The sequence below is a fragment of the Arvicanthis niloticus genome, chromosome 4 (genome assembly GCF_011762505.2).
Source record: "Arvicanthis niloticus isolate mArvNil1 chromosome 4, mArvNil1.pat.X, whole genome shotgun sequence".
Taxonomy (NCBI): Eukaryota; Metazoa; Chordata; class Mammalia; order Rodentia; family Muridae; genus Arvicanthis; species Arvicanthis niloticus.
Window position 1 is genome coordinate 118,351,206 of NC_047661.1, and position 15,733 is coordinate 118,366,938.

The following is a 15,733-nucleotide window of genomic DNA, read 5'->3' on the forward strand; positions in this document are numbered from 1 at the left end:
GCTGGAACTGGAAGTGTATCCAAAAAGGGCAACATCTGGTTTTCATCTGTTCTTATGAGACTCAGGGTTTTCAAAAGAAAGAAAGATACTGAGTACTGGTTTATAAAAATGAGGAATACAGTGTCTGGATTATAAAATAAAGAGAACAATGTGAAAACAAGAAGGCAGTTATGAAAGAAATGATCACACCCAGGAAGGAGCAGACATAACTATATGACATCAGTTTTAGGCTGTGAGAGACAGCCATAATGTATGTGCTTGTTTTATATTCTTAATTATCTCAGGCAAGCTTAAGCACTTGTTGCCTTTCAAAGTCAAACTTGGCAAAAAAAACGCCTACAAATAACACTGAACATCTTCATTGAATCAGTAACAATGTTTATGTCGCATGCCTATATAGACAGACAGGCAGTGTGGAAACATTAGCAATAGACTGGTTGTCTTTTTCACTGGTTGTCTTTCCGTGCATTAAAATATATAGCTATCAAAAATTTAAGTATGTATAACTGCTTATTCAGTGGTCCCACTGAAAGAAAAATTTTCAACTTAGAAAAATGGAAAAGATTCAATTAATTGGTTAGATAATCATAATACAACATAGTCCATACACAAATCCAGTAACTTTAAATATTAAAGCTTCCTCCTACTCAGTTTACACTGATACTCATCTAAACAAGCCAGTGTATTCTGCCCTGCCTTAATGTTTCAAGTATTAGTCCTTGGAACATTAGCAGCAAAGAGGAGAGAGGCAGCCAAAGTGCTCTCCATAGGGCACTAGTCTTAGGAGAGAATTTGAAAGGAAAGTTCTACTATCAAATATGTGTTTTATTCCATTGTTCCAGAGTCACAATTTGAATGACAGTTTCTGAAAAAATATGGGTTCTTAGGGGATTCGGAGAGGGGTGAGGCATAGTATCTTCCATATATAATAAAATCCAATAACACTCAGGGAAGACTGAATAAATAATCAAAATACATTCTATACATGCATGAAATTCTCCAAGAATAAAAATGCTATTATTTCTTGAACACAGAAATCATTAAAAGTGGACTTAAATCCTGGTGAGTGATCAGGCTCCTTCCTTATACATCAAGGTTCAGAGCTGATGCTCTTTCTTCATACTAAGAGAAACTGCACTGAATCTCACACCCAACAGCACATAGCTCTGATCTTCACACGCAGAAGGTCTGAATCAGCACGGGCAACACTGCCTTTAACAAGCACTAAGTGACTGCAGTGTTAGAATGCTCAAAGCATCTGACTATCATCAGTAAGGGAATTATGTATTTATTATTGGGGACCAAAGAACTTGAAAACAAAAAAATTAAAAGTCCACTCTTCAAATGCACATATTAAAAATATTTATTCAAAATAAGAAAGGCAAAAAAGAAACTGGGGAAAGTCAAACAATATCATAAAAGGCTATACCCTAATACACTGTTCCAAATATGAAGCAATGATTTATCCTATCATAAGAACTTTTAGCCTGAGCTCTACTGAAAAATTTCAGAAATTCTTAAATTCTCAAAAAAAAAAAAAAACGTACAACCAATGTTTATGAACACATGGATAACATGAAAAATACCCCATATCTTTTCATCAATTCTCATGACACATGCATATCTGATTGAAGAGCCAGTATACTTCGTATATGTCTACCTGAAACAGCAGTAGAGAATCTGTGTCTTACACAGCATGAACCAAACACAGAAGCATGTTCCCAGTGCTGGGTTCTCTCTTACCTTTGCAGAGTCATATTCAAGGAACTTGTACAAGCCTTAATCTTGTTCTGGGCTTCGAGATGAGTCATTCCCTGTGCACTGATTCCATCAATGCTGAGAACCACGTCGCCTACTCTGACGTGTGCCTGGGATGCCTTGCCACCATCCTTCAGCTGCAATGAACAAATCTCATTAGAAACCTCACGGTTTAAAATACAACACTACTAATGCAGATAAAGTTATACTTTTTCTATATTTAAAAAAGTGCATGAATATACTATTAGAGCATCATAAAATTATCTTGCTTGATAAAAGAGGTTAAAATTGAAGTGATTTTCGTGCTTTGTTCTTAAATTCTTATTATAAAACAAACAATATTAGAAAATGGTCTCTGCTAATTTCATCATTTATTTACTATACTGCAGTCGTGTGTGATAAGAAACAGAAAGAAAAGTAAAGTATCCATGAAAATTCTCACTTTAGCAAAAGAAAAAGAATAGAATCTAAAACAAAGTATATTATTTTTAAAAAATTCGTTTTTAAAACTCTTTTAACTGTTGTCTAAACATGAAAAGAGGATCTTGGCACCCTTCTCCTTGAGTCCAGCTTACATCCGCATTTGGGGATTAACTTCTTTTAGATCACAGGCCCAAGTATCTTTCATACTGGGTGTGCTTCCTGCTCAAGGCATCTAACAGGAAGGGAAGGAAATGCTGATTTGAGACTGCCAGACATTTTTGTGTATCAGAGTCCTCAACTCCCAGTGTTTCTTTGGACTCAATAAAAATGTCTGAATGTTTACATCATTTACTTTGACCTCCTACAAGCTGCAAATAAAAGTGTTTCACTGCCTCAGGAAAGCAAATACAAAATGACAATAAGGAGAAAAACAATGCAGTTTTCATAATATTTAGAAATATGAAACAAATACAAACAAAAGGAAGCATTTTAACCCAAAGGCAAACTCAGCATCCAACTAGGCTGAGCTGATTATGACTTTATAGTGGGTTAACTGGAAGACAGATGAGACCAGGCCAAAACCAGAAGGCAGCCAGGAAGATGTTACAAACATTCTATTGGAACAATGAAATTTTTCAATAAACAGGGATGATGACTGTATAACACTATGAATATATTCAATTAATATAGCCTAAGTGTACACTTAAAAATACATTGGTAGCTAAATAAGTTACATTTTCCCACGATCATGGTATTTTTTAAAAAGCTTACAAGAAAGATTTAGTTTAAAAAATATTAATTAAAACAAGCAAGCAAGAAAGAAAACTCTTAGTTTACCAAATCAGAACTGAGTGTTATATAATAATGGGCAAAGGAATAAATACAATATATACTATGCTCACTTAGGTTTTCAATATCATCAGTTGTTAAACTCTTTTCTTAAAGCTGACTGATCACAATACACAAAAACAATCATTTATATCTAAAATTCAAGAAAACAGTGCCGAATGATAAAGTGACAAACACAGACAATACTGATGTTTCATCCCATCACAGACTTTCACAGAACATGCATTCCACTCAGTAACATGATTTCACTGCACTAAGTGCTAAGTAAGCTGCTGGAATAGCATTTCTTGTTGTTAACTTGAATATCAAAGAAAACATTTACTCTAATAGAAAATATATTTATTTACTGTTCATCTCTACTGCACAAAACTACATTATTGAATCTGTGAAGCACAGTTATAAGAGAAATAGTTACTAAAGTCAATCACGCCATTATTTTATATGTGACTTGGAGAAAGTCAATTCACTCATTTAAAGGACTTACAATACATAGCATGAGATACTATTAACTCAATAAATGCTAGCTGTTACTATTCCCTTGACCTCAGATTGCTATTGTGAGAAATATGGAAGTTACCCAGATGATCTTAAAAGGTCTTCTCCATCCTACACAGTTTTTAAAGTTCATCTATCTGCAAACTATATTACAAAGTTACAGGTGTCATCAGAAAATAAGAATATAGCCCAGAAGACAAAGGGACAGTTATTCTCTATTAAAATAAGTAAATACATTAAAATTCAGTCTGGACGACGGCAACTATAAATTAAACAAATCATCCTAGACTTTATTCGTGTCAAGGGGGCAAGCTTACAAGTAAAATGAACCAGAAACAGAAACCCGGCTCAATTACCTTAGCATCCTCTTATACGGAAGCCTTAAAACAGAAACTAAATCCTGTAGCACTTGTTCTAAATACACTAATCAGAAGCAATTTAAATATTGTCCTTCTTGCACTTATACAAAAGCAATCCAGAATGCAGAAAGAATATAATTACACGAAAGAAAACATGAACTGTTGTACTCTCTGACTCCTGATGCCTACTCTATGCTGGGATCCTACCGTAGTCTCAAAATGTTTGTTTACAACTGACGTCTCAGCATTTTCTCAGAACTGTCTTTATCTTGTGCTTACCTTCATGGAACACAGAAATTGCACACAGCTTCATGAATTCTGCCCCTTTCCTGAGTCCCACATGTAAGAAATAACTAATGTTATCAGTCCTAGTCTACTCCTGTGTGACCACACACTGATCATCTTTCCCCCTCCATCTTACCTACTGTCCACTAGTCTACAAAGTTTTCACCTCGGTCTTCCTGGGCTTTCATCTCCTTTCCTCCAGTCACATTTTCAAAACAGCGGATGCTGAAGTTTAAATATGCTATGAGTGTGCTCCCAAGGACTCAGCTGCTGTGGTTTAATCTCCATAAGGTACTGAAGAAATTTAACCTGACTATGATGTTTGGACTTTAGCCCTTTGTGATTAGTATCCAATATGGATTAGTAATTAGGAACGGTTCCCAAGATGAAATCCTGATGGCTATTGTAAAAAGAACAGAAAAGGAACCTGGTCCACCAACCCTGCTTTCCCGAGAAACATTATCTCTGTACCCATGGGCTCTGTCAAAAAGAGTGTCATCACCAGGTATGATCCTTCAACTCTGGACCTCCAGAATTGCAACCTAAAACAAAATTGTTCTCTATATAGCTCTTAATGCACTATTAGTAAGAAAAAAAACGAACTGTCAGGCTCTGGAGGGTAAGTAAAATCTCTGGCAATAGCCTGCAATGTTTGGAGGTCTTTGGGATCTCAATGGCCAACAATTTGAAAAGGTACCCATTTCTGAGACTAGGTCTTTATCTGTTAGCCTCAGTTTAGGGCAACTCCATCATAGGTGTTCATATGACTTCTTTGAAAAATCTTTAGTGTTATTTTTCCCTCCCAGTTTCCATCTTCTCCTGCCCTCCCCTCCCCAACCCTAATATATCTCTCCTTGTTCTATAATTTCAATTAAGCCTTTATACTAGTGCCTTCTATTCCCCTTCCCGTTAAACAATCCTCCCCTATGGCCCCTTAGTGATTTCTGATGCTCCTGAGTATTACAAAAGAAAAATTACATATCTAAAGTGTCAAAGCTAACACCCCATAAATGAAAGAAAACATACAATGTTTGTTTTTACTGGGCTGCTTTGTCACAATCAGGATTTCTCCAGCTCCACCCATTTACCATTTAACTTTATATTTTTTTAATAGCTGAGTAATAAGTGTAAATCCACCATATTTTTATTTTCTATTTATCAGTTGATGAACAGCTAGGCTGTGTGACAGTAGGACACTCTGACAACAACGCATGCTCATGTCATAGAACATGGAGAGACACTGGAACTGGCCCAGTAGGCAGCTTTCACACGCTGTTGTAGCTGCTGTCCCAACAACTCTAAGTTACCCGTTCCTGGGATGAGGTCTTTACTTGCTGGTCTCTCTCCTCTAGTAGGGACACTGTTGCTCCATTATAGCCAGAAGAAAAGAAATCATCCATCTTTCCGAGCTCTGAGTTTTGTAAGTTATAACAATGACCATCCTGGCAAGAGAGACCTACTAGTGCAAGAGTGTAATTTCTAATTTCTTAAGAATTTTACTTAATGAATAATAAACTTTATTAAGAACTTAAGTAAAACTAGTAACTATGAGTCCCTAAAATCTTTAGTTTCAAGAAGGGTTTCTTCCTAGAGCTTTTTAATTAAACAGAAAAAGCCTTACTGCATCTTTATAAGACTGAAATGAAAACACCTGAGACAGGCAAACTACCAAGGCAACTGTTTCTAACAGATGCCGGTTAGACGACCATCTTACCACTAAGAAGTTCCTTATGCCTCCTGAAGGTGACCGCATCCTGTCACATCTATGCACAGACACACAAGCAGCCTACCTCCTAAGAGTCCCCTTTAAAGTGACTGTCTTCTCCAGCTGCTAACTGTGAAAAGCTTGGTTATAGTAGTGACTGTCTTAGAATCTGCTAATGAAATTTACCTTTCCAAATTATAAGAAATGCTCAATAAAAAGTAGGAACCTTTTTTTGTATTTCATTGGAAATTGGCTAGCAGTTTAAAAAGTCAAAAAATAACCACACAGACACAATTTACTAAAATATGTAAGCCCAAATCATAAGAAATCAGTCTCTCTCTCTCTCTCTCTCTCTCTCTCTCTCTCTATATATATATATATATATATATATATATATATATATATATATATATATTTCAGAATTTCACTAAACACAGCACTTGCTGTTAGTTTAAAAAAAAAAATGTCTTTAAAGTGTCCTATAATGAAGACGTAGGGTAACAAGTAGGAGACGCACACCTCCATAGTGAGAGGTTACCAAGCCATAGCTTTCTGCTTTCTGCATATTTTCAACAAATATGGAATGCTTGGGAACACATGAGCCTAGCACCACCAGCACAGCAGGAATGCCACAGACATAGTCAGTGTAAAAAATGAACAATAAATATGATTGCTCCAGCAAGGAACGCTAACAGACGTTTCCCATGTCAAAAGAGAACCGAGCCATGGGAAAATAAAAGCTATTGTTTTGTTTTATTTTTCTTTTAACAGCAATCACCAAAACATTGGGGGAGGGGCTTTAGGGGACAGAATGGTAAAAAGCTTCATTTATCTGATAAACAGGATTTTCTTGAGGCAAAGAACTGGAAAAGGTAGCGTTTTTAATCTAATTAATGAGTAATGTTTAATTTGTTTTAAAATGTATTTTCCAGTATCTACTATATCTATTACAGAATTTAAAAACTAAATTAAAAAACATGCATCTATGGTGAAAATTTTATAAAAACCTATCTCCAACATATACCTCAGGGCACTATAATGTAGCTTGTTCCATCGACTCTCAAAAACATGTAAAAATGTAAAAAGTCATGCCTGCAACAGAGAACTTGTTTTCTTGCCAATGATGAGTGAATGGCACCAAATCATTAATATCACAAATAAAGTGCAAGAGGGGTTCTATTAGCAGCTAGAGCTGCAATTCTCAAACTGTGGGTCACAACTCCTTTGGGGATCAAATAACCCTTTCACCAGGGTCACCTAAGATCATTGAAAAACACAAATATTTACATTATGATTCATAACAGTAGCAAAATTACAGTCATGAAGTAGCAACAAAAAAAGTTTTATGGTGGGGGGTCACCTCAACATAAGAAACTGTATTAAAATGTCACAGCATTAGAAAGGTTGAGAACCACTGAACTCATAACTAGAGGCACATCATAAACCAACCAAACAAACAAAAAACAAAAAAAAAAAAAAAAGGAAAAAATGATCATGAAGTATTGGTTTTTGGAAGGAAGGAAGGAAGGGAGGGAGGGAGGGAGGGAGGGAGGGAGGGAGGGAGAAATTCAGCTAAGGCTTTTCTCAAACCCCAACTTGCTTGCTGTCACTCTAACCCTTATTAATCTATCTTACAACATTACAGTAGAGTATGTAGTTTTCTGTCTTAGGTTATTGCATATTGTCTGTACAGGAACTAGTCCTCAAATGATGCTAAAGATCGTTTTAAATGGCTGTCACTGCTTTGGAACTGCTACGGTGTGGCTGTGGTTTACACACTAGCAGCACTGCTGCACGGGCTGTCCTCAGAAGGGATTATCCTGAAAGTCCAGCTTCCACAACAATGGGTTTTAAATAAAAGAGCAAGACTGGGTGCAGCCCTTCTCTCTGGCTTCCCATCCTGCCACATGACTTGTGCCTACACAGTCACCAGATGATGCTAATCCATCACATGTCGACCCAAGCAAGAAGGCCTTCATCAACATGTAACCTAATCTCGAACTTTCATTCTCTAAAACTGAAAACTGGCTAATGTTGTTTTAGTTAAATGCCTACATTTTCCTTCATTTATTGAAAGAGCTAGTTATTCTATTCTGTAAAACCCTAGAAAATATACGCATGTAGTGGTTTGCTTGATTTTATATATCCATGCCCAAAGATTTAATGTGTTTTAAAACTATGAGCTAAATCAAATTCTAACCTCTATGAAGTATCCCAAATCAAATATTTTGTTTCAGCAACAGAAAGTAGACTAACAGAGATATCTAATGGAGTATCTTTAAATTTTGAGTTTGCTCTGTATTTAAAGCCTTTCTCTTTGAAATAAAATGATTTGGCTTGTAGGCTGGAACAGTGGAACGGCAAGGCTGGCAAGCAATCACTGACATCCTCTCTGAATAAAGAGCTAGACTCTGACTCACGCAAGCACTTTAACTGTGGGTTCTATTTTTCAGTTTGTGGGTCAAACTGTAAGCAATTTTACCAAAAAGTTAGAGGGAAATTACCTTATATGGCAAAAGTACAGTGAATACCTCAAAGTGTGTGTCATTTTGACAGAGGTGAGCCAGTGTTGACATCTCCATCCTTAAAGTCAGGATGCCACTTCATTCAAACACAGGCCCAGGTTACTAGACAATAAGTCTCATTCTATTCCACCAAGTTCAAATAACACACACCTTCTACGCTTCACTACTGCAAGGCTGTATTAACATTTACACTTTACAGTCAATTTGTCTGTCTGTGCCCAAAGATTTCATGAATTTTACAGATAGCATATAAATACCAGTCTACCAGAAATGTAAAGGTTTGGTTGTTTGTAAAAAGAACACATCCACTAACATTACAAAACCAAGTAAACTTGTCACAAGTAGAAAAATCAGTGTTCCTATCTGGAATACTTACTGGAATAGCTTTTTAAACAAAGTCACAATTAATTATGAAATTTTTTTAAAGTGAACGCTAGTTTGCCCTGGAACAAATTAACAAGGATAAGGATATAATGCTAATCTCGCCTCTTCCTCCACCGGGTTCTAGTCAAGCCCAGTCAGGTCATATAAAACCCCATGTCAGCATGCATCTCCATCTGGTAAGACTTTCTCCAGACTCTCAGAGGCATCTATGACCAAAAACCAAAGAACTTATGATTTAGCAAAACCTTAGAGCTTTGCAAAACATGGCTCCTAACCACCAGCACCAACAGCATGCTTCCACAGTGAGGAGAAAACCTTCCATAGCCCACAAGCAAACCATTTTCAGATGTCCCAAGATAAAAACTCCATAAACATCAAGAAAACTTGGGAATTCCCAAACGAGAATGAATATGTGCTTTTAACAGGGAGGGGAGTAAAGATTTACACACAAATATGAGATAAGCATAGCTTTAAAATATCTAATTTTTTTGAAACTCTAATCTTCATAGCATAAATCAACATTTTATAATTATTCCAATAAAGCCCTGCCCTCAATCCCATAATCTAACACATTTCTATAAAAGTAAAAAAAAGTACAGTACTCATTCCAGGTGTCTATGCTACACATAGACATACACGCGCTCTGAGCAAGTCACTGCATCTGTGTCTTCATTCTGCTGAGATGGATAGAATGGTAGGATAAAATTATTCTAGAGTCTCTTTCAAGTCTAAGGTAATAAATACTTTACACACTTCATAATCCCTCATTTATCTAATTGCCATTACCATTAGTAGCCATTTTCACTTCAGTACATTTTTATTATTGCCCAAATGCTTAATATATATTGCCCATATTTCCCTGTTGCAAGAAATTGTAAAAAAAAAAAAAAAAAAAAAAAAAAAAAAAAAAAAAAAAAAAAAAACCTGTTGTACAGCCAAAATCAAGATTTTATAAAATTCTTCAAAGCAGCAACAAAATCAACCTAAGTGAGTTAGAATGAAAATAAGCTGGGCAGGGTGGAACATGCCTTAACCCTAGCACTAGAGAGGCAGAGATAATCAGATCTCTGAGAGATTAAGACCAGCAAGATCTACAGGATGAGTTGAGGGCTATATTTTTGTCTCAAAAAACAATCAAGATAAATTTCAATACCCAGAAATTAAAGTAAGTTACTAAAAGATCCGGGCTGCTTATATTAATTAAAGCAGAATATAGATAAAATGAGTAAGTAAGGGAACCACTTCAAACAAGTAAGAACAGACTAAAACTCTACTATGTTACTAAACAAATATTTTTAAAATAGTGCACACAGGCTTAGGTGTGAACAATACAAATATTCTCTTCTCTCTCCAGGCAAACACAGAGATTTCATTCTCTAAACGAAAACCTACAGCAACATTAGAAACCAAAGCAAATGGCATTTCAGAACTCAATCAGACAGGCACATCTAGAATTGCCACTTGTTCGGACCTCAAAACAAATTTAATTTAAATAATAATTAATTTAATAATTTAAAGGACAAAAACATTTTTCAGTAGTAGCAGCTGAGTCCTCTGACATTTAATATTGCATTATGTACGCATTCAGTGACTATATACACAGTACGTATCTGAGAACTAGGCAGCGATAAAGAATGAGCTACTAGACAGAAAGAGAAGCAAGCATTTATTCAGTGTCTGCTGTGTGTTAGGCTGACCCAGAAGGGATGATACAACAGTAACACAATTTACTCTAACCTCAGTCCAGGAAAAGAACAAAGAAGAAAAAGCAAATAAACATAAAGATATGTAATAAAAAGACAGGGATGAATCATATAAAAGAGAAACAGAAGAGAGAAAGGGTTCAGGAAGATACTCTAAGAGTGAGCTTTTGAAGATGTCTCAATTGGCAAAGGAGTTGATGCAGGAGCATGACAAACTAAGTTCAAATCCCCACCCCCCAGGTGAGAAGCCAGGCATGGTGACAAGCATGTTAGTGCCAGGCAGCAGGTGGGGGCCACAAATAAAATCCCTGAAGCTACTCAGAATGGCAGTCTAGCCAAATTAGTGAGCTCCTGGTTCAGTGAGAGACTGGATAATCTAAATAATCTAAATAAAATAATCTAAAAAGTCAGGGTTAGCTGGGAGACATGGGCTCCATTCTTTCAGCAAATGGTTGATGTGAACATTAACATGAACCAGAGCAGTAGAAAAAGTATCTTTATGTATATGTATAGATGTGTACAAGGGGGTAGGGGGAGTAAGTTATACACTGTTACATTTTTTAAAGGTTGAGAGTAAGAATAATGGACATATAAAAAATATATATTATGTACCTACCCACTGACACACACAAAAAAAAAACCACTTCATACCAGGCACTATATTAAACACTTTTTCATTTCTACACCTTCCATTTCTGTATAAAATAGACAAGGATCAGACAGAAAGTGGTTTTACATGATCCATTTTTAGAATGTTAATTTAGCCTGCTAGTTCATGAGTTAACATTATGATAATTTTTCTTTAACAAACATCAAAAAGGCTAAACATTAAAAATTTATTTCTAAGAAAATCCACACAGTAGCCCACTAGTTACTTATTATTCTCAACTCGTCATTTTAATTAAACGCATTCCTGGATTTCCAAGCAAGGTAGAAGAAGGCAGAATATCAACTATCATCTGAGTTTGGAAACTCTCATTATAAGAACGAATGACTCTATCCCATGATTTCTCTGGCTATATACTATGCAATATTACAGGACCAAAACACAGACTAACATGCTGGCACATATATTTTATTACTCAAAAATATTCAGATGGGAAATAGATTCCTTAAAATGTTTCTAAGTCAACAACACATTTTCTGGACTAAAAATGGTTCTAGTCCAAAACCACTGCAATAATAACAAATGTTCGCTGACTGTTCTCCTGAGAGTTAGAGCAAGTTTCAGACTGGGGGAGGGATGCCCTCCCTAAGGCATGTTCCACTCCCAGCTTTCAGAGAAAGACAGTGATACTTTCTTTTTCAAATAAGCATTATGTTTCTTGTGTTTTGTTTTAATTGGAAGAATCAAAGAAGAAAAGAACTGGGTATGTTATCTTCCATCGAAACCATCTGCAAACCAAAATCATATCCTTGAGTGGATGTAAAAACAAAAGACCAGGCACTAACCCAACTCTAACTCAAATCAATTTTTGGTATACCCCTTTTTTCATCCAAAAGTCTAAAACTATATTGTGATGGTTAATTTTTATTGACAATCTGACTAAACTAACAGATCAATCACGAACATGTCTAGATGTATCTGAGCGAGCTCCTCCCACAAGACAGGGGAGGGGGTTATCTGGAATAAAGGGGGAAGAAACCAGTGAGGACAGGCAGATTCATTCTCTGGCCCCTTGTTCCTGCCTCCATGATGTTTTGCCACACCACAGGTCCAGATACAACAAAGCAAAGGACTATGTCCCGAAATCTCTGAAGCTGTAGGCCAAAATAAATCCTATTTTTGAATATCAAATAGTTTGCCTGAGGATTGAAAAAGCTGATTAACACATATATCTAGGTATCTAATCAATGGTATCTTTTCTTTTCCAAATTCTCACATTTATATGTCCATTTATATGTGAAGTCAGCAACACCAACTCCAATTACTGAAGCTGATTCACCACTGGTTTCTAGGAACTTTGTCCCAAATCACCTTGTTTGATTTAGAAGGAATGCATACCAACTTGAAGACATTAAAAAAAAAAATGGTGTAGAAAAGAATGTGTGCTTTTTTTTCTGGAAGAAAAATCCAAAAGCTCTTCATATCTTCAAGATAATAAAAGAAGTAATGATAAATGTAAACACAGCATTTGGATCCAAATGACAAACAACTGTAGTCACCTGCAACATTAAGCCAGTCAAAACTGCTGCAGGAATGGGAGACTGAGGCACTATTGGCTGCTGAGAGCTTGCTGAGAGCTGCTGGAGGAGGAGTCGTTTTTTCTTTGGAGGTGTAGCTGCTAATAGGACCCACAATAATGTGCAGAGAAGCAGCAATACTTGGAATTGATGTTGGTGAATTATTTAAAAAACAAACAAACAAAAAGAAAAGAAAAACCATGAGATAGATTATTTGAGGAGTTGTCTGGGAAGAGTTGGAAGGAGTAGGGAAAGGATATAATCAAAATACATTGCATAAAGATATGAAATTTTCAAAGAATGAATTAAAAGTATAAAAACTGCTTTTAGGAATATAATTATGGACTAAGGTCACCATATTGAACACAGTAATGATTTTCACACTCTTGATTAAACTGTGATACTATGAAATAGGTATTTTGTCTTCATCTACGCTTTCTGACATATAGCTTTTAAAATCTAGTCCTTGAACTTCTAAGTTGGTAGGAATGACTTTTGTCAGTTTCTGAGATGATTGATGGCTCAGAGACCATAGACAGCAGACAGTGAAAAGTGATCACTGGAAAGACCAAAGCATGAATAAGCTAAAAATTCAGCCCAATACTCAAGAGGCAAGGAAAGGGGGGGAGGGAGACATATGAGTTGGTCAACAATAGGCAAAGGTATTACCAATCATTCCTATACAATTAGGTTTCCACAAAAATGTTACAAAAAAACTTCCAGAGAGCCAAGAAGGTAGTGGAAAGTGGCACACCCAGAGACAGCATGGATACTGTCCCTTCTCATACACCCTGATGTATCGGTACAATGCACAAGAGTACATATTCAAGAAACCAGGATTGTCAATCACATGGGCCTATTTTCTTCAATGGAAGGAAATGAATGATGTTTGGTCACCTGGAATGTCAGCATGAAGGCAGTCAAACAACCTGATGATCATTTGCTATGCTATTAGGAGCCAGCTTCCCCCTGAACCTGTCAGTATCTTGAGCAATATTTAGACTAGAATCTTAAGCTTTGTCTCTCTGTGAACAGATCCCATCCCTATGAAAGAGGCATCATGTCCTTTGCGTACTCCACCAATAGAATCTATCCTTATGCTTATCACAGATCCTTCCTCTAGGCCCTAGCCTCAAGCTCTGTTTATGAGCTCATAGAATTCATTCTTATTGTAAAGGTCACAGGGGCTACCTTGTTAGGGAGCTCCTATGTAGCTATGTCTAAGGCTCTGTTATGTGGAAACCCCTTCCCAAAGTTTTACTATGCTTAATTGTGTAAGAAGAATAAACCACAAAGTCAGACTCTGGAAGTTTTTGACCCAGTACCTGCAAAGATGGCAGGTATTGACTCTACTTTCATTCTTCATCTCATATGGACCATCAGTCAGTCCACTGGCTGTGAAGCACACAAGGTAAATGATATGCAATCTCTTCCATCTGACTGTCCATCTACACTTTTTGTAATATCCTTTATGGTAAATAAAATCACTCCACTAAATCAATCAAACCCAAAGAGGAGAATGTGGGAACCTTAATATATAGCCTGAATATAAATAACAACCCTCTGCTTACAACTGGCATCTCAAATAGAAGCAGTCCTATGGGGTTAAGTCCACAATGTATAGACTATGATATCGTCTACAGGTATATAGTATCAGAAAGGAAGACTTGGAAGATGACCAGACATCACCATCTAGAAACTTACTGCTTGGTATATGAAGAAATAGCTCTACACAACTGTCAAATGTATTGTACTACGTGGTGTAGGTCTATGAAAACACTCTGACTGTGTGAGCGGGTTCTTCACTCCACGTCTTTAAAATCTCAGAGATTTTGTAAGGTATACACTAAAGAGACTCACTGGAAGAAGTTTAGACAGTCTAAGGAGAAACTAGAGTCCATGAGTACAAGTTTGAAAAAGAAACAATTTGTTTTTAAGCACAGTTTACGTCTAGTGAAGAACTTAGAGGCATTTAGAACACTCTAGAAATAGAGTAGAATTCTTAACAAAGTAGAATTCTTTACAAAGAGATAAGATTTCTTTCTTACAAAGGCAGCAAACAACCATATCACAGGTATTAAAGAATAAATTTATGAATCTGAAGAAGACAAAGTGAATACATAATCAATAAAGAGAATATAATATCTAAAAAAAGAAAACCATTAAATAATTATAGTTAAGTACAACCATCAAGTCCCAAGTCTCATTAATATCACAAGTCTCTTCAGTCAGACTGCAAATACTGTCACTTTTTGTTTTAATCTGACTATAGTTCAGAGTATATGGATTTATATTATTAAGATAAATAATAAACAGAGTTTCAAAAGAAAACACTAAAATAACTTTGCACTAGACTGTGAATACAGAGAAAATGAAAGAAATAAAGCTAGATAAAATTCTGACTATTTGGGATACTGTAAAATATTTCAACCAAGGAAATTATAATGGCCCATAAAGATAAAAAGGCAGTGATTCCAAAACAGAACATTTAAACCAGTTTTCTATAATTCTACATACAATAAATATAAACTTGCATATTAAACTGGTGTTTGCAAAAATCACTAGCTTGCTATTCAGTAGCTAATGGAAACAGACTGCTCAAAATGAACTAACAAAGATATAGAACTGAGAGAGCAGTCTACAGTTAGAAACCTTTCTTAGTTGTTTGAAAAAAAGTCTAAGGTTTCAAGCTAAAAATGGATAAATCAAGATAAATACAAGACAATTATTAAGAGTCTGTGTGACTTATCTGGTAATAGAAGAAATCCTGGAGAGAGAGATGGCTCATCATTTAAGTGTCCTAGCTATGCAAGCATGAGGACCTGAACTCAGTCCTCAGAGCCTCAGACCTATGAAAATTCACATATAACCTGGATCTTCAACATTACAAAAAAGTATGCCTGTAACCATCCTAGACTTAAAACCCAAGCTCCAGTTTCAATGAGAGAACCTGCCTCCACTGAAAAGGCAAACTAATAGAGAACACCCTCCTCTGTCTTAATGCATGCAGGTATACACACCCATAGGCTCACATGGGCACACATCACACACACACGCAAATAT

At 36.1% G+C, this 15,733-nt stretch overlaps 1 protein-coding gene across 12 annotated transcripts in view; it reads right to left on the reverse strand.

Moving 5' to 3' along the window:
- The window catches only part of Pdlim5 (PDZ and LIM domain 5), a 158,466-nt gene that overhangs the window by 114,854 nt on the left and 27,879 nt on the right, over window positions 1-15,733 (reverse strand). For all 12 annotated transcript variants that reach the window (XM_076933316.1, XM_076933315.1, XM_076933314.1 and 9 more), the window contains exon 3: window positions 1,744-1,895. In XM_076933316.1, the coding sequence (XP_076789431.1) occupies window positions 1,744-1,895 (152 nt within the window). The remainder of the gene's footprint in view (window positions 1-1,743; window positions 1,896-15,733) is intronic.